Source organism: Callospermophilus lateralis, chromosome 1 (assembly GCF_048772815.1).
Source record: "Callospermophilus lateralis isolate mCalLat2 chromosome 1, mCalLat2.hap1, whole genome shotgun sequence".
Lineage (NCBI taxonomy): Eukaryota > Metazoa > Chordata > Mammalia > Rodentia > Sciuridae > Callospermophilus > Callospermophilus lateralis.
The window spans coordinates 83,079,277-83,099,669 of NC_135305.1; the positions used below are offsets into that span (position 1 = coordinate 83,079,277).

The following is a 20,393-nucleotide window of genomic DNA, read 5'->3' on the forward strand; positions in this document are numbered from 1 at the left end:
TGTTGTAAGAACACGTACGTATGTGTGGATAGAGGGAGGGAATTAAATTTTTTAAAGTAGGGATCAGGGGTTAACTCCAATGAGCTTATGTAATAAACGGGGTTTAAATATCAATAGAACAACCCCAGGGACATACGGGGTCCAGAATCAAATTACAGGCTGGCTGTGGTGACTGGCAGGTCCTAGTCAAGGTCCTCTCACCCCTCTTTGGGCCCCACCACATCTCATCTGACATTTGGGGTAGTTTAAGTGTCACAAAAATGACCTGGTCTTTGATGGTTTGAGTTTCCAATAAAAATACTGGGGCTTTTCCACAGGGTGGATCTCTCTGGGTATCATTTCCTATTCCTTCCTGTCTGTCTCATTGCTGCCTACTGGCACCCCTTCCCCAAATCTCATGACCCCCCACTCCCCAATATCTCTAGCCTCCCTCAGTTCTCTAAGGCTCTGACTCCAGCCTGATTGGCCTTGCAGTTTGAGGATCTGTCATTATCTGACTGCCTTGGTCTGGCCATGGTCCACACTCCCATGCCCAGTGTGGACTGATGTTCATCAGATCAGCAGCAGGTGAGAGCGAGGGAGGAGCAGAGATTCCCCTGTGAGAGTCCGCGGGAGGCCACAAGAGGCATGTCTACTCCGGTGTGGAGGTTCTGTTAACACTAGTGTTGACATTTTATTTTTCAGATTGATCGTATCCTGTGAAGATGTTTCCAGAACAACAGAAAGAGGTATGTTATCATAAATCTGAGTATAAATCACCTGTGTGATGTGACTCACTGTAGGTTAGTGCTTCATTCATCAACAATAAACCTGTGGCTTCTCAGAAGAGGGCCGATGGAAGAACTGATGACCCACCCTCCTGTACGCTCCCCACTCCCCACCATAGGAGCATCGGCGACCTTCATATTTTGGTTGCAGTGACAAAGCTGCAGAGGATTTCTGCTGCCCACTGCTTGTCTTGAGACTCAGGACTTTCTCCCTCTGGTCTGCCTTCTTGGTTTTCTACTCTGTTGACTCGTCCCTGAATGGCGCCCACCTTTGGGAAACAACTGGGGGACTCTGCCATTAGTTTCAGTTTTGCTCTGCCTGTTGCCTCTTGGACCTTGGTCCTCCCCTTCCCCTCCAGAGCTCAGGCAAGGCGGTCCTTTCCAGAATGCAACTCCTGAGCTTTCATCTAGGTGTCAAGCTAGCACTTGACCTCTTGGCATCTATAGGAAATTGGCTCTAGGATCCATCATGAATATCAACAACTGAGGATTCTCAGGTCCCTTGTATAAAATGGCATTGTTATAGTTAAGGCTTCGTCCCGGGGTTTCATAAACTGACTTCCAGATCACTCACATATAATCGAATCAAGCCTTTATTGAAGCACACTAGTGGTGACTGACTAGAACATAAAACTGTTCCCCTGATCAGCCCCTAACAATTGCAAGGGGGCTCCTTATAAGCCTGAAAACCGCAAAAGGGATATTCGGGGGTCTAGCCAATGCAAGCAAGCCAGGTTACAGAAGCGGGAGAGTGCAGTCAAGCGGCGGGAAGCCTAACCAATCACAGTTAGCCCAATCACCCCAGTTACCCTAGTTACAGAAACAATGCCCCATTAGGTAGTTCCATGTTCTTAAAGGTTTCTATAGCAAAAGGAAAAGAACTTCTTGCCCCAGTCAAGACCCTTCTTGGCATAGTTGTTTTACAGAATGGAGTCACAAAACAAAATGGAGTCACATTTGCTTTTACTGTCACAGCTTAGTATTTGCACATAACCCATATACATCCTCCCATGTTTTAATCATCTCTACATTACTTATAATGCCAAATGCAATGTAAGTGCTATGTAAGTAGTTGTTACACTGTATGGTTTAGAGACAGATGATCAGAGAAAAAAGTCTGGACGTGTTTAATAGAGATGTGGAATTTTCTTTTTCCAATATTTCTGATCCATACTTGATCCCACAGATATGGAGAGTGACTGAGTCCCATTGAGAGCCAACTGTACCTTTAATCTCCATTTTTTCTGGAGGTCAGAACAGATACAGCATGGCCCAAAGTACGTGTGGTAATCATGTTGTTAGACTGTCCAGTGGCCAAATCCTGAGACAAACAAAGTCACTTGGGCAGGACTCCCCAGGTCTAGAGACTGTCTCCCGGTTGCCAGGGAGTCCAGACCTCCGTGGCTGTCTAGAGGAGTGGGCTTGGGGCTGGGGATATAGCTCAAGTACCTACCTTGCATGCACAAGGCCCTTGATTCAATACCCAGGACTGCAAAGAAAAAAAGAAGAAGGAAGAACCAGGGGAGTGGGCTTGTGCCCACCACCAACCCTGTTCCAAAGGCACATTTAAAAGTTTTTTCCTGGGAGGTGGGGTGAGGATGGCTACCCTTGAAAGCAGCAAAGGCTATTTTTTTTTTTTCTGATTATAAGCAACTTTGGTGGGGTGGGAGAAGGCTTGATTTAATCACTTGATTTCTATTATAGAGTCACTCAATGAGCTGGGCATGGTGACATGCCTAGAATCCCAGCAGTTTGGGAGGCTGAGGCAAGAGGATTGCAAATTTGAGGCTAGCCTCAGCAACTTATTGAGGCCCTAAGCAACTTAGTGAGACCCTGTCTCAAAAGTAAATATAAAAAGTGCTGGGGATATAGCTCAGTGGTAAAGTACTCCTGGGTTCAATCCCCAGTACCAAAAAAAAAAAAAAAAAAACCCAAATCACTCAATGACTAAAAACCAGACATCATTTTTAGTCGCCTACATAAAGAAAGTATGTTTTTGCCCTTGAAAATGTCCATTCTTATAAATATACATTAATATTATCTCACATATTAATATTACACATAAAGGAATTTTAAGATGGAAAGTTTTTTTTTTTTTTTTTTTTTTTTTTTTTAAGTTATAGAGGGACATAGTATCTTTATTTTGTTTATTTTTTTATGTGTGCTGAGGATTGAACCCAGTGCCTCACATGTGGCAGGGTAAGCACTTTGCCACCAAGCCACAACCCCAGCCCCAAGATGGAAAGTTTTTAAATGGAAAAGGAAAAAAATACTGCAAGAGGAAGAGGTATAATGTTCAAAAATTTACTTTAGCTTCTCAGCAAGAAATAAATGCACCAAGGCTAGATCCTGGATGTACTATAATTGACCACCCATCCTTTCATTTCTACATATAGCTGGAATGATCTGACCTCTAATCCATGTTCTTAGAGCAGAGCCAGAACTTGGACACGTGGCTTATAAGCCCTGCAGGGCTCAAGTCAGATTCTTTCTCCAGACTTACCTCCTCCTGCTCCCTGTCCCACGCCAGGGCCCTTCTTACTCCTTATTTTAGAGTTTATTTTGGAGCCTGAATGCTCTATGCACTCTTGTCGCCTGGATTTTCTCAGATGTTTTCTCCACTCCTGGAACTATCTTTTCCTTCAGTTTCCATAATGTGTTGACCTGCGATCGCCTCTTTCTCCTTCAGGCCTCAGCTTAGAATCAAGGAGAGGCTTTCTATGGTCTCCCTTACCTCCCTGCCTACCCTAACAGCATCCTGTAGTCAATGCCTGTTAGATAGGGGAGGTTTTGGCTGAGCCTTTCAGTATCCTAGTGGCTGATTGTTGTTTCGTGGAAAATAAGTCAGGTTCCACCCTATCACCCATGTAAGGATCAAATGCAGTATTACCGGTTGTTGTAGAATCTATCCCAAGGATACAGTATTTGCATAGTTACTCTCCACTTAATACCCATGACAGATATTGCTTATGAATCAAGAGGTTGGCCTGTGAATTAAGACCTATTTGCCATCATTGTTCAAGATTCAGATAGTCTGACATTCAGATGGTTCTACATAACTGGTAGTGCCAACCTAGAAGTTTGGTGATTTTTTTTTTTTTTTTTTTAATATTTGGGAAATGCAGTCTTTCTTGTTAGAACAGCTTTATTACTGTAATAAATCTAGTGAGAAGAGAAAAGGGAGTGAGAGTCTCCCTTGTTAGTTAAACATGTTCCATTTGCACATTGGTTTGAATTCCCAGGAGAGCAGTATCTGAGCTGATGGATCTTCCCCATAAAAAGGCCTTGGCATTGGGCCATTGTAAAATTAAAATGAATTCAGATTCATTCATGCATGCAACTTTAATTTACAATTAAAATATTATGGTTACATATTTTAATAAGAATAATTAGACGGACTCAACTGAATCAACTCTTGTGTTTAATGAGACAGAACCCAGAATCCAAATGGAAAGGCAGGTGGCTGTGACAGGAAATACGTTTCAGACAGCGTCTTTTGTGGAGTCAGGCATTTTTGCTCTTTTTGTTTTTTAATGTCCAGAATGAGCAGTTTGATTTCTTTGCACTACTAAGGGCGCTGGTCCCCGACCTGGTGGAAGCTCGTCTTCTGCAATGTGTGAATGAGCAGCTTCCTCCCGCAGGACACGGTCTGTTTCATGAAGACCAACATTCTGGCCTTGAACCTGGTAGGCCGCAGCTCCTTCAAGAAGGAGCTAGGCTTGCTCCTCCCTGTGGGCTGAGACCTGAAGGGTGGCTGAAACCCCATCCTCTGTGTCTGAGTTCATGGCAGGGGGCAGCTCATCTTTGTTCTTCTAGATCATGATGGCTGCATTCTCCTTTAGTTTTTGCTTTGATCTTTTTTTTTTTTCCCTCTCCTTTTAGGATAAGGATTTTTTTCCTCCTTCAAAATACACAGAGTCCACACTAGGAATAACAGCAGTTACTAGTTATTGGCACCAACAGTTCCTTAGCAGGAAATACCCTGAGTAGAGCAGGCCTGAATAGGCCTAGGGGGGAGTTCCATGCACCGCTGGGACCCCACCACTGAGGCAGGAGATAGGGTGCTAAGAGGGAGACAGGAGAGATGTGTTGCCATCTCATTTTGGAGGAATGACTTCTAGGGATAATTTTAATGTGTTCAAGATATACTTATGTTGACCTACGGTGACAATTTGGACTTGCTCTAAGAAAGCTGTGCTCACCCTCCACCTGGTGCTGTAGACTTAATCCAGGGCCTCAGACATGCTAGGTGAGTGCTCTGTCACTGAGCTACAGCCTCAGCCTCAAAGCATGGTTTTGATATTGGGATACTAATTGTAAACAGACTGGGCTAAAACCCAGTAAATACCATTAAAGAATAAAAATTATCTCCTCATGTCTTGTGACACTGAGGATTTTGAAGGGAATCAGCAACAACAAAAAAAAAGACAAACATCCTTTCAGAGGGCTGGGAGTGTAGCTCAGGGGTAGAGCCCTTCTTAGCATGCACGAGGCCCTGGATTCAATCCTCAGTATTAAAAACAAAACCAACCAAACAAAGAGCCAGTCTCTCACTCCCTCAAACCTAAATTTGTTCTTTCCTTCCATATCTTTTCTTCTCTGCCCCTCCCTCCCCCTTTCTTCCTCTATCTGTTTCTTCCGGTTCTCAGTCCTGCTGTTATACCCAGTTATTAAGTTTTCCCATTAAAAAAAAAAAAAGTATGGTTTCCATAGCAGGGAATTCACAGTCTTCTGTAAGAAAAGAAAAGCAGCTAGACATATTATTCCTTCTGAGTACACAGCAGGTTTCAGAGAATGCTGCAGACATTCTGAGCATGAGGTTTGTTAGAATCACTCAAGGGCTCCGCTGCTTTCTGAGCCAGTCCCAAAGAAAGATCTTTCTTTCTTTTTTTTTTGTTTTTCCTTCTTCCAAATTTTTAAAAGATTTGATCACTACAGAACATTTTTGGAACAGCATTAAGGAAAAAACAAAAGTTTGGGTTATTTCTCTCTCTTTTGATAATATGTATATGTCACTTTTAGAAAACTGCGAGCATAGAGAATTTATAGTTTAATACCTCATCCTTCCAGCTGAGCATTCACATAGATTTCAAGAAGTACTTGGCCAGTGATGATTAAATTAGAAGTATCTTTAAAAAAAAGAAAAATCAGGGCTGGGATTGTGGCTCAGTGGTAGAGTGCTTGCCCAGTCTGCATGAGGCACTGGGTTTGACCTCCCCAGCATTATATAAAAAAAACTAAATAAACAACAACAACAAAAAGGTATTATGTCCATCTGCAACTAAAAATATTTAAAAAAAGAAAAAAATAGTGAATATAAATTCATCTTCACATTTGTTAAGCTATGAAAAAAGAAACTTTATATTAGAGAAATCGGATAAACGCTGCCTTTGCCAGGTCAAGGTCCACGTCAGCTGTGGAATCATGGTGACGACGGCATGCCCCCTCCGACGGCATGCCCCCTCCGACGGCATGCCCCCTCCGTACGACCTGATGAAAACAGTGCTTTATCTATGTGGTCTTTCAGACATCCAGAAACCCCCCAGTTCAATCCTAAGACAAATGCCAAACAAATCCTAATTCAGGGACAATCTTCAAAACATCCTGGTCAGCTCTCCTCTTAATTGTCAAGGTCAAGGTCATCAAACACAAGGAAAGTCTGAAAAAGTGTGGCAGCCAAGAGGAACCTGGGCAAACATGATGACTAAGTGCACTGAGGTCTCCTGGGTGGGAGGGACAGAGTTTCAAAAAGCATTTTGCTTAAACTGGTATTTTATCTAATAGCACAGTAGATAATCCTTCTCCCCAAACAATGCAATTATAGTGAAGTTGGATATTGCCTCGTATTTTCTTTTGCTTAAAGAACCATTTAACTAGATCTGTTTGTACGTACGGGCTTTGAACAAGGCACACTGGTGTTCGACACCTAGCTCAGCCTTAACTGGTCATTTGACTTTGGGCCAGTGCTTGAGTTTTAGAAGCCTCTCTTTTTTTTTTTTTAATCTGTGAAATTAGGGCGATAATATTGCTGAGCATTTAGGATTATTGTAAAGATTAAAGGAAAATGTTTAAGCAGAGTGCCCGGTGCATGTCAGTACCCTGTATAACACAGCTTTTCTTTATTATTAGTTTCATCTCACATCAGAACTATGAGAAAAGGACAATTAGAAATAAAGGTTGAACCTGGCTTGGGGCCACCAACCCAGAGTGGTTACTGCCAAAGGACACAGGAATGAGGTTTTCGAAGGGCCTACTTTCTTCAGGAGCCTGTTTTCACAGGGGGAACAGGAAGGATCAGTTAGTTTAAATTTTTAATTCTACTCTTCCTGGCATTTTCTTTCATACCCAATATAGTCATTAGGCCCAAGAAGTCATTAAAGTGTTTAATAAGGTTATTAAATTGACTAACTGCTGCTGCAGAAGCCATTTCCATAGGAAATCCATATGATGGTAGGTATGGAACTCTGGGGCTGTCCTCTGTGGCTGACAGGCTGTCAACATTCCCTTGAAGGATGGTGGGCAGGTCGTGAGGGATGCGTCTAATTAAGAGATTATAGGTGAACCCCGGCTGCCTGGCTGGGCTGTTCTTAGCTGGAAGTGTAGTGAAACTTCACTAATTCCTACTAATTGCAGAGTGGGGGAGGAGAGGCCCATCTGAATTATAGAATATTTTTAAATAAATGTACTTTTATTACATTCAAAGTACATATTTTAACTCCAACTAGGCTAATGAATTGTTGCCTGGTACACGTCTTAGGGGACCAAGTTATTGAAGATATCAGAATGATTTTCGATTATTTCTATGTAAATAGGCATTTCTAGAGTTCTTTAGGGTGTTTGAAACCAGTTTGTTCTCATAGATCTTAAGCATTGCTCTGGTAGCCTTCTGCTGTTAATTGGCACACTCTTAGAGGAAGAGGTTTGTTAAATTAAGATAAACTTTAAACCAGCTGTGAAATAACTTATCATTAATACATGAAGTCCAAGAACCCATGTGGGTGAGGTTTTTATTTCAGCAGAAGTTTAATTTCTTTTTTCCCCCCTCGAAGGCGATTTATTTGTTCCTGCAGGTTTTCATTTATTCATTAACTGATATTAATGGAGGACACTGGATACATTAGATACTCAAGTTTCACAAGACAGCATGAGCTGCTCTGTAGGAACATAGCTTCTGATAGAGGAGACCTACAAGGTGATCAGAGTACAGGACAGCAAGGTGTGGTGAGTAGGAACTGAGCCCAAGATATGACATTAGGGGCTCAGAGGAGAATCAATGAATTAGACCAGGAGAGTCTGTCAAGGGTTTCCAGGAGTGGTGACTGAGTTGCATTGGAAAATGAATTGGAGTTAGCCAAAAGTAGTAGAAGAGAAGGTTAAAAAAAGGGGTGATGGTGGGGAAGCAGAGAGCAATCCAGAGAGAACGGCTTGTTCAGAGGCATGGAGGTGTGAAGTGGCATGTTGTGTGTGATGTCGAAAGCTTAGCCCTTGGGGCTGGGCTTGTGGCTCAGTGGCGGAGCACTTGCCTAGCATGTTTGAGGCACTAGGTTTGATCCTCAGCACCACATATACATAAATAAAAAATAAAGGTACATAACAACAAAAAAATATTTGGGAAAAAAAAAAAAGGAGAGAAAGCTTAGCCTTTGAGATAAGTAGTGGGGAAGTCCTGAAAGGTGGTGTTTGTGCTAGCTCAGGTGTTTCAACTAGATCTTGAAGATTATGGGAGAGTCTTTGGTGGATTTTACACAGGGAAATGACATCATCAGATGTGTTTTGGAGGGTACATAGGATATGGGCCCAGAGATCAATTAATGTTGGGCAAGAGGTCCTTGAACAAAGGCAGAGGTAGAGGAAATGGAATTGTGGGTAGTTCCATGGAGGGGAATCTTAAGGACTTGGTCAGTGTGGATTTGAGGGGGTGAGTCAAAGAGAGAAGTTGATTGTTGAGGATGTTCTTCGCTGAGGTGAAGAACAGAATGATGTTTATGGTGTTTATGACACTGAGTGTTTATGGGATGGACGGGTGGTGCTATGAGAGCTGCAAGCTCATGCAGGGTGGTTGAATGTGTTTGGATGAAGTCACTCTAAAATTGCAACAGGTATAAAGAATAGCAAGCTGGGACGGTGCATCGGGTATAGTAATGTTTCAGGGAACAGAAAGGGAAGAAAAGTCTACCATCCACAAAGGAATAGTGGATTTAGCATTCAAACCAAGTTAAAAACTTTCAGGGGGCTGGGGATGTGGCTCAAGCGGTAGCACACTCGCCTGCCATGCATGGGGCGTTGGGTTCGATCCTCAGCACCACATGAAAATAAAATAAAGATGTTGTGTCCACCGAAAACTGAAAAATAAATATTAAAAATTCTCTCTCCCTCTCTTTTCTCTCTCTCTCATTCTTAAACAACAACAACAACAACAACAACAACAACAACAAAAAAAAAACTTTCAGGACTGAAAAAAAAAAATTGGAATCCTAGTGCCACCATGAATTTTGAGTGTACATTTAAAATGCATAACTGTGTTCTTAGAAGACCTTTTTCCCTGCATGGATTTAGAATAGAATATTCATTCAATGTACAATTCCTTACATAAAGATTAGAGTGATGATAAGCATCTGAGAACACACTGAGAAGAGGAAGAAATTCTTTACTGTAATTTGTTACTGTGTTGTCCATTCCTCTTTCAAATATTATAAAGTGTCTGGGTGGAATAAGTACTGTGAAATCTTTAGTTAACTCTTAGATATTACTGTCTTTTTTTCTGAAAAATCATGCTGCTAGAGTATTTGCTATTGGGTTTCTTTGCTTGGTTTTTGGTGTTGGAGATTGAACCCAAGGGCGCTTAACCACTGAGCCACATTCCCCAGCCCCTTTTTATTTTTTTGAGATGTGGTCTCTCTGAGTTGCTTAGAGCCTCGCTAAATTGCTGAGGCAGGCTTTGAACTCATGATCCTCCTGCCTCAGCCTCCTGGGCCACGGGGATTACCCTCGTCTGGCGATGGGTTCTTAAATTAGTAATTTTTATTTCAAAAAAAGATATGCAATTTTGATTTCCTAATTTCTTAATTCTAGTGTCTGTAGGAAAGACCTCAATGCTAGTAGCCTTTTCCTTTCTATGTAATTACACTTTACATTCCTGTAGCACTTAATGAAAAATATCCTTCACTAATATTTTACAATTCGATCTACCTCACAAACAGGGTTGGACAGACATTTATTCCCATTTTTTCCAGATGTAGAAACAGAAGCTCAGTGAATAACTTTTATAATTTAAAAAGTGGGTGAGAATTTACTTCTAGACTCATGACCAGAAATTCAGTACTGTTTCCATTAAAAGAGACAAGCTGTTCAAAGTTTATATGTTGATATTGGGGTGAGAATGAATAAAAAGTAGGGGGCAGCCCTTACTTTTCAGAGAACTGTTTGCCATTGCTACCAATTAATTATGTTGGGTAGCCAGGGGTATATGGCATTGCAGTAACTGGATTTTACTGGTTTTAGTTTGAAACTTAAAAAAAAATATATATATATTTAGTTGTAGATGGACACAATATCTTTATTAATTTATTTTTATGTGGTGCTAAGGATTGAGCCCTGTGCCTCATGTGTGTAAGGCAAGTGCTCTACCACTGTGCTACAACCCCAGCCCTTTTTTTTTTTTTTTAAATGCAGATTTGTGGCAAATTGACAAATATGTTTCTGTCTTTTTGTTCAATCTGGACGAAGACCCACTATTTCAGTAACAGATGCCTATCTTCCTTCTACTGAGGGGAACACTGAGCTGTTGGAAATAGTTAATTTCCCTTTTTGTCTTATCTAAGAATGTCTTCCTCTTCAAGGGAAAAATGACCCTGCCAACATCCTCCAAGGGAGCGTGGCTTCCATGTGACCTGTGACTGGGATCCGTCCCTCAGTTCTGCATCAGGCACGGTGCCAGGGCCCACACACTATTTTTAGAGAACATGAAAATGTTTTAATTCCTTTTGAAATCGGAAGAATGAACCTTTAGATCAAAAAAGGCTATAGTATGTAATACTAAGGTATTTGTATGTATTCTAGTGTAGTTGTAAAGTGTGATTTTTTAAAAATTTTGTGTCTGTGTGGAGGAAAGGATCTGTGAAGGCAAAAGTGCCCAAGATCTGTGAAAGCCAGAATTCAGCGCTGAGTATGTGCAGGGTGGGGAGGCAGCAGGGGGGGATGTGGACTTATGGTCTTCTCCTTTTCCTAACCTATTGATTTTTTCTGTTCATTGATTCATTGATTCCTTCTAAGAACTGTGTATATGTGAAAAGGACTGCAAGAAAATGAGTTTAAAACACACACACACACACACACACACACACACACGCGCGCGCGCGCACTCACCCTCAAGACTAAGGTTAAAAGCAAAGAAGCAGAGTTCCTAGGTTTTCCTTCTGTTAAATTTTAAATTTTTGGGCAGGATCTATCTATCCTTGACTCAATCACAATAAATTGAATTAGGCGACATTACAGATACTTTGCTTAAAATTATTTTTATAGTTCCTCTTATAATTTGGAATATGCTTTTAAGAAATTATGGCCAGGCTGGGGATGTGGCTCAAGCGGTAACGTGCTTGCCTGGCATGCATGGGGCGCTGGGTTCGATCCTCAGCACCACATAAAAATAAAATAAAGATGTGTCCACTGAAAACTGAAAAATGAATATTAAAAAATTATCTCTCTCTCTCTCTCTAAAAAAAAAAAAAGAGAAAGAAATTACGGTCAAAATGTTTAAGGTATTGATCTACTATTACCTTATTTTTTTTCCCCTCTGCTTCCAAATTGATTTTAAAAATACACAGTGAAGAGATTTTAAGATATACCTTTTTGGAGCCAGGCACAGTGGCACATGCCTGTAATCCCAGTAGCTTGGGAAGCTGAAACAGGAGCTAAGCAACTCAGCTACACTCTAAATAAAATACAAAATAGGGCTGGGGATGTGGCTCAGTGGTCGATGCCGGTGAGTTCAATCCCTGGTACCAAACCAAACCAAACAAAAACAAAATCCCCCCCGAAAAAAACAAACAAATAAAGATATACTTTTTTGGGACATTATCTCATAATACCTATATACTGAGGGCAAGCAGTAGGACACAAGTCTTAAATGCAAGAATCAAGTATATAATGCCTTAGAAGGTGATACTTGATAGGTGGCAGAAGGTATTTTCAGGGAATCTGGACTACTTTGCTGCTTTTAAAATATACTCTGGGCTGAAAGCTCCCATTTTATTATCTGCATAAAAAAGTACTACAGGAAAATGAGCTTAAATACACACCCCCAGTGACAGGTGACTGGTGCCAAGTGTACACTAAGAGGAAAGAACCTGGGCTCAGCCTCTCAGTCTGCCTCTTGGACGTGCTACAACCAGACAGAGAGGACTGTGTGTCAGCTGACAGCCCCAATCTTAACAAAAAGTTAAAATATTTAAAATTCAATTAGCAAATTCATGATTGCTGAGTGAATGAGTTATATATGAACATTTATGATGCCAAACAATACTCTTTTGCTGCATATGTCTTCATATTTTAAACTTAGTAAAGAGCATTTTTAAAATAGTATTGGTTTCAATGCCGTCTCCTATTGCCTGTTCTTATCTTTAAAAAGGGGCACAAAAAATAACCATAGTGATGCTTTTTTTTTTTTTAAACATTTCTTTTACTTGGAACACAAATATATGAGAATGAATTGCTTTAATATGTCGGAAATATATTTTAAAAATAGGAAAGTCTTGTGTAAGAGAGGGTGTTCATCTTTCCAGTAAGTCACCACTGCAGATTCTCGAGGCTGGGCTGCTCACACAGAGTTTCAACTCAGTGCTTACTTTGCACCTGACCTTGGCTGCCTTTCCTTATTTGTGTTCCAGAAAGAAATCTGCCAGACATGGCCTGTAGTTTTAATTTAGAGATAATGAAAGTAAGAAATGACTGCATTTAAAATTTGTGAAAACTATGAACTTTTTTTTTTTTTTTTTATGATTACAAGTTAAAAATAAGTTTTAGAGCATATCTTTCTGTTTGTTTTCAGTTACCTGTAACATTACCTGTAAGCAGGCCTGGTCAGTTTTGCATTATTTTAAAAATTCCACTTGTGGCTAAGTGTTTTCTGAACTTGCTTGTGGTGCCTGATTCATGAACTTTACTTCTTCTTTTTTTTTTTTTTTTTTAAGTATGACACGTACGTTGGCTAATGTTGTTCTCATACAGTCATTTCTCTCAGATCTTTCCAGTCTTTACTTGCCATTCTGAAACACATTTCTTTGCGATGCCCTTACAGGAATTTGTCAGCGTCTGGGTCCGAGATCCTAGGATTCAGAAGGAGGACTTTTGGCATTCATATATTGACTATGAGATATGTATCCATGTAAGTAGGCAATCTGTGGTCAATGTAATAAATCAGAAATTTTAAGGCAGCATCTGTTTTATGGGTTGCTCTGAGATAATTAAAATTAAAATTTATAAAAGCTTTCCTAATTCAAAGAGCTAAATTTAAATGGTTACAACTGATGCTTATGTCTTAAATGAAGTAATAAGATGATTTCTACAGCTGAAAAATTGCTTAGTTACATCTTTTTTGTACCTTTTAAAAATATTAATATTTTAATGTTTACTGCCTTCATTTATAAAGATATGAATACATCTAAAATTCATGGCTTAAGAATATTTATACCTCATTAATGATGTTTCTTTATGATCTGTTATAATGTGTTTCTGGAGAATATATTGGATGATAAACCTGAAGTTTTGAGAGGATACAGAGTTCCTGGGAGAAGGAAGGGTAATATTTTATACACAGAATCAGAAAGTAGGAAATGAATATATGCAATTATTTTGCCTTAATCTAGACTCTGAGTAGTTAACATCAGGAGAAAGCAATTAGAAATGATATACCTTATCTGGAAATAACCATGTATCATAATCTCTTGAATGGTTTATGTGGTGTGTGGCCTTCTGTGATCATCTTGAACAAGGCTCAGCAAAGTTTCCCCGTGAAGGGCCAGGCACTGAATACCTTTGCCTGTGTTCTGTTCAGCCACCATTTCTGCTGTTGGAGGTTAGAAGTAGCCTTAGACTGTACATGAGTGAACCAATCAATTGTGTTTTGTAAAACTATTTGCAAAGACAGTGGCAGGCCAGACTGGGTCCATGGGCTGTGGTTTATTGGCCCTGGATCTTGAAGATAGTCTCTTTTCCCAATTTATTTAGTCCAGACTTCTCTTAGGAGAATAGGAACTGGCTCAGAATTTATCTGTGACAACGTAGCACAAGTGAAATAAAATTTAGCCATCATTTAATCTTATCATTGTGAACAGCTAAGTTGGTATATTAGACACCCCAAAATGAGCCATAAATTTTCTTTTTCTTTTCAAAATTCTCCAATTTAGGAAATATACCAAATTAAAATTCAGAACTGCCTGTATTTAGTGGTTGCATTGCAGATGTTTGTGAGGGTATGCTATATATTTTTATTTTCTTCTGGTTTTATTTATAAGCTCACACCAGAGGTGTGTTCTGTGTGGAAAATTATGAGCATTTAAGAATAAGCATTTGAAATACAATGATATTCTTTTGTTGCCCTTAACTGCCTCTGAAAAATTGTGACTCCTTATCACCCACCTTATGGGAGGCATGAAATTTAATTATTCTCAGAAGATAGTGAAAAGCTAGTGAATACCATGCCTTGAATTCAGAAACCTGTATCTGGAGCCCCAAATTATGGGGCTCCACAAATTATTTGGTGGTATTCTGGCACTTCTCTGAAATGCCAATAAATTGACAAGGAACAAACCTTGGCTTGGTGGATAGCAGAAACTAGCCAACAGATTCCAAGGAACATCATTAGTTAGTGATCTCAGTATGGTCTGATGCTGAAGAGGCGCCTGCCCACTGTACAATTCAAAGTGGATGATGGGGCTGGAGAGTTCTAGATGGCTTCTGTTAGATGCTGTACTGATGGAGCTTTGCTTAGAGAAGTTGGTGATTAACTTGCTTAAATTAACCTCAAGGGAAGTAGTATCAGGGGACTCTGAAATTTTGACATTTACTTGGAATTTTAAATTAGTAGGTGATAGAGCTGGTTGGTACATCATATATATATACACACACACACACATTTTTTTTTCATATTCTACTGAACCTGTCCTGTGAACGAAGGGGCTCATAGATAGACCTTATTCTGGTATAGGTATGAGGTGGATCTTTGTTTACTAACATCCAGTGACTGTGAGGTGGGAAATTAAAGGGAATTTTAAGTTGATCCAGCCTGTGCTGGAGATGTCAGGAGGCACGGCAGTGGCCTGGTATTCTCTGGGGAGAAGATACTGGGAGGGGATCTGCCCAAACCTCATTAGGGCTCTAATTCTGGTGTAACACAGCCTGCTTGCTTAGTCCCTGAGCGGCACCTCAAAGTGAGACCTTGGTGTGCTTAGAAATCCACCCACAGAACATTGTTGTGCCCTTGACTCCTTCTAGCATGTTTGCTGCCATGTCAGCAAAGATGGTGTTTAGACCAGTGGTTCCTGGGAAGGTGAATCTCTTAACTTCTCTGCGACCTGAGGTTTTCTGAACTTTATAAAGTTCAGACATATCAGGTACTATGTCAGACATTTCTTGGGAACAGTTGCACATAATCACTTAGATCTCCCAAGGAAAACAGCTGCTGATCTTATTAATTTTTGAAATAATACAAATCTTATTGGAAAAATAAGTTTCTCATTTGGAATTGTAAAGATTATGAAATAGAGTTTCATACAAATATAAATAGAGAGTAAATAGAGAATAGGAGTATTTTTTTTTTTTTGAAACCAGTAGACAAAAATATTTGTCAGTTTCTTGTTTTTCCCAAAGAATAGTATTTACCCATCTTGTGTTTACCCCAAGGATGAGCATTAGTTAAGGGCTTAGCTTAGATTGGGGACTCAGTAAGTGGCTTTTTCCAAGTCTGTCACAGGATAGCTACAAGGAAATCAACTGTTAGTAACTAATAATAATATTGGTAGACAACATTTGTCAAGTGCTTCTTGTCAGCCTTTACAACCTCCCTATAAAATAAGTATGTACTAGTCCGTCCCTGTTTCACCACTCAAGAAACTGAAGTTCAAGTGACTTGCCCTTTAGCAGAACCAAGCCTGGAATTTGGATCTGCCTATTCTGCCTGTATGCTCATGCCCATCCCCACGATCCCTGCACCTCCTTCTTGACTTCTTGGGTTGCATTCCCCCTAGTGTCCAATAGAGAAGAGAAATGCTGTTCTCCAGTGGAGCAGTGATTTCAGGATACCTGGTGACTTGTGTGATCCCTAGGAACAGCCATGTCAAGGAGTTCTTAATGGTCATTGGCATTTTAGAATTTTTTTATTTTTATTTTTTGTAATTCATCTTGATGGCAATGCTCATAGTTAGGTGAGCAGGAGACTCCTTCAGGGCTCAGGGTGTGGTCGGGCCATGCACAGCCTGGGACCATATTTCTCACGAATGCCATCTTGGCTGACCTCAGGGCTGAGATTTTGGTGAGTTACATGCAAGATTTCAGAGTATTGGCATAAATGTAAATATATTTTTGGTGGTTTACATCCTATCTAGAATGAATATTTGGATCTTATATTATGAGTTATAAGGAAAGCATTTTTCCCTCAGGTGAAGATCCTATTTTTCTGTTTTTCTACACAGACCAATAGCATGTGTTTTACAATGAAAACATCCTGTGTACGAAGAAGATATAGAGAATTCGTGTGGCTGAGGCAGAGACTCCAAAATAATGCATTGCTGGTGTAAGTGATTTAAAGAACTTATTGAGGAGACTTTATTATTATGACAGTCATTATTTAAAGATTGATATGCATTAAGTATATAAAATACAAATGATTTATTGGCTTCTTGGTTGGCTATTTGACTTTAGTTAGTTTTGAGGCTACTGCATCTGAATTTGAAATTTGCCATGTTTTCACAAATACTGACCATGAAAGACCCAAAAAATATTTAAATATTTTTTTAAAAAAGTTAATTGATTTCTGCATATATAATAGCTTGATTTGGTCACCTTGATTTGGTCATTAAAAAATTTTTTTTTTCTTTCTCATAAGACAACTGCCAGAACTTCCATCTAAAAATCTGTTTTTCAACATGAACAATCGCCAACACGTTGATCAGCGTCGCCAGGGTTTGGAAGATTTCCTCAGAAAGTAAGTATATCGAAATTTTGTAGTCAGACAGCAAATTGCTCAGTAGGGGTCCGTTGGTCCTGTCTGGGAGGACGTTTCTGTCTCTGAAATGCCCTCTCTGCTCTCCAGCCAGGCGCACACGTTCATTGCCTGTATTAGAGCGCCATCTTGTGGCTCACATCACATGGTACACATTTGGGACTGAGTCGTGTTAAAAGGAACAATGAATAATTGAATCAGAGGATAAATATTTGGGCGCTTGAGATGTAAAGCAAATACCAATTACTTGGGAGTTCAGCTAACAGAAGTAAAATTTGCCAAGAAACACATGTGCCTTAAAAAGGCACTTTTTCAAAACTTACAGCATTTAAGATTGGCAGGCCAAAATCATTTTTACAATGGTCTGCTCACACCTTTCAGGGCTCTTCTAAGGGAGTGGCTTGATTTTTTTCCTTTAGATGGAATGTTTGTAAAGGAGTATTGGTGGTGTTTGAATAATCCCAGTGGGTTAACTCTGTAGTTCTCTGTGAGAGCCGTACTTCCATAGAGCCTCTTGAATTCACACTACTAGGATTTCCATTGTCTCGCTCATTGAAATGACGGAATGGCTGTCCAACAGGAGGCTTGTGCCACTCTGGTTTGCAAACAGGCCAGGCTGCCTGCGTTCAAATCCTGGTTCTGCAATTGTGTTTTCCCATCTGTAAAATGGAGTAACCTACCTCATCAGGTCATTGAGGGGATTGGTTGGGTTAATGCATGTTAAGCACCCACAGTAGTATCTGGTATATGATGTGTCTGGCATACAATGTCTAAGTATTGATAATTATTGTTTTAATGCATTTAGACATGAAGTAGCATTGAGCTTATTTTCTAAGTCCCTTTTTTAGTGACTACTAGTTAGTGGCAGGTTCGGTCTCCTGAACACTCATGCTTTTTTTTTTTTTAGTGGCTTCAGGATCTGAAATCATCTCCTTTTGAGTTCACTAAATAGGTCCCTAGAGCTAGCCTGAAATAATATACTGCCTTCTCCCCATATGGCTCACTCATAAAGGCTCTGGGTATTAAGTATGCACATGAATATTAATATTTATTTCTATTAGATTGACATAGTGCCTTTCCTCTGAAGGGGTCATAGAGACATGCAGAGAGATTCAAGCTTATAAATTGAAGGAGGGCAGGGAAAGGAAGAGAAGTCAGAGGAATAAATATGAAGAGAAGAGACCAGGAGAACGCATCAGTGGAGCCACGAGGCCTTTGAAAACATTACTGTGGTATTCTTTTGGGTGTTACAAGCGTGACCGAATAAAGAGCTGGCCAGGTTTTTTCTGCCTTTTCCCTTTGGGGACAGCTCTGATTTTAATTGTTTCCATGGGGCCCAGGTGGCTGATGGCCTTAAGATAAGGTCCCTACAGCCCAAGTTTGCAGAGTAGCCTTCACTCCAGATGCTGCCCCAGGGAAGCTGCGGCCTGGCCATCACCAGGGAGAATTGGGAGGGGGTGTCTGAATCCCCAAATCCTGGCCAGCACTGAGGAGTGGCTTATCTTCTGTTGTATAAGGACAGCGCCTGACCCTGTATTTGTCATTAGTTAAGCATAGGGCATGTGTTTTTGACTCGGAGTCATTTAATTGTTTTGAAAACAATCTTTTCATCTACCATTGCTTTACTCGAATTAACGACCCCAGTGAGTATCCTTTGGTCACCATGGAATTGTGCTTGTGCAGGGCATTTTTGTGCACAGTATTGTTTGGCTATTTGCAGACATCATATGGAAAGTATACTGGTTTAGGAGCTCGAGGACCTGGGTTCTAGGTTTCTCATAAATCTTGGCTCTTGATTTTTTTTTTGTTGTTGTTTATATGTGGTGCTGGGAATCGAACGCAGTGCCTCACATGTACTAGGCAAGCGCTCTACTGCTGAGCTACAGCTCCAGCCCCTCACTTAGTTCTTTTGAGTCCCTTAATTCCTTCGGTTTTCTGTGGAACAGGGTAATACATTCTATGCATTGCCAACCTCATGGTGGTTGTCTGTTCAGATGATAACTCAGAAAGGACTCTGGAAACCCTATGGTGAACTTTCATTCAACAGATATTTGTTAAGGAACTGCATTGGGCCAGACTGTGTGTCAGGGATAGAGATCTGCACAGAATGGACCCAAATTCTTCTGTTCTCGAAGCTTCCATTCTAATGGGGAAGCACAATGGACATATCAGGGCTGTGGCTTAATTCATTAAAATTGGATCTGGATCATCTAGAAGTGAAATCATGCAACAGACATGCAGCTCACTTGTATGTTATTTGTTTTGCAATAGTAGGTGAATATTTGTTTCCAGAGTAATTAGTTTCATATTAGAAAGCTGATGCTTCTCCGTACTTGCAGGAGGCAAGTAGTCAGATACCATTCAGTTGGCCTAAACTGTGGCCTCTCCTTTCTGTGACCCCCAGATTTCCACGCACAACTCTCCTGTTCTTTGGTTTGTGCACAAATAGCCATCTTCTGTGTCTTTGCCCCCAGAGCTCCTTCTCTTCATCTACCCAAGCCCATGTAGGAAAACTGCATGTGCTGTGTAATTCAGCACCGTGCCTGACCCAGCCAGGAATCCTTTAAGGTGTTATTGTTTACCCATTAAGTAAGTTTATCCATAAATACCTCCTATCTTATTTGTAGAGGACCTTTGGGAATCACAACATTAAAATGTGACATAAGCTTGTGTTGTAGACTTTTAGCACATATTTTTATTTTTAAAATATTTATTTATTTTACAGTAGAATGCATTTTGACATATAGTACACAAATGGAGCACAACTTCTCATTCCTCTGGCTGTACATGCTTCAGAGTTACTCTAGTAGTGTAATCACTCATGTATAAAGGGTAATAATGTCTGGATTAGCAGGTATTTTAAAAATGAGGTTTTATGTAAGTTTTGAAGTTGTGAACCAGAAGCATTATATGTGTTCAAACTCAGTGAAACCAAAATGTCTCTTTGTGTGTGTGTGTGTGTGTAATATAAAATGTACTTTTTTCATTTTATGGTCATTTGTGAAATGATGCATATTTAACAGCAAAGTACAAATTGAGGCTGTCTTCATAGAGGAATGTTATAGATGGACACAAAACTTTTGTTTTATTTATTTATTTTTGTGTGGTCCTGAGGATTGAACCCAGTGCCTCACATGTGCTAGTTTTTTTTTTTTTTAAATAAAAGACCACCACTGAAACATTACAGTTAGTTGTAAACACACACACACACACACACACACACACACACACACACCACATTTTACAAGTCTCTGTGTTCAATAGAGGGCACCACAGCACAGATCATGAATATCTTCACTGAAGATTTATAGGGTTTCTAAAATTTAAAAAAATTTTTCTCCTGGTAAGAGGTAAAGAGGCTGAATTAATTTTTTTTCTACATCAAACTGCTAACATTCCACACACTGTAC

The 20,393-nt window shown here is 40.0% G+C and overlaps 1 protein-coding gene across 3 annotated transcripts in view; it reads left to right on the forward strand.

Moving 5' to 3' along the window:
• Positions 1-20,393, forward strand: part of Snx10 (sorting nexin 10) — a 62,430-nt gene that overhangs the window by 36,582 nt on the left and 5,455 nt on the right. For all 3 annotated transcript variants that reach the window (XM_076863551.2, XM_076863558.2, XM_076863541.2), the window contains 4 exons: positions 685-728; positions 13,063-13,149; positions 16,454-16,554; positions 16,867-16,965. In XM_076863551.2, coding sequence (XP_076719666.1) covers positions 705-728; positions 13,063-13,149; positions 16,454-16,554; positions 16,867-16,965 — 311 coding nt within the window. In that variant the 5' untranslated portion in view covers positions 685-704. The remainder of the gene's footprint in view (positions 1-684; positions 729-13,062; positions 13,150-16,453; positions 16,555-16,866; positions 16,966-20,393) is intronic.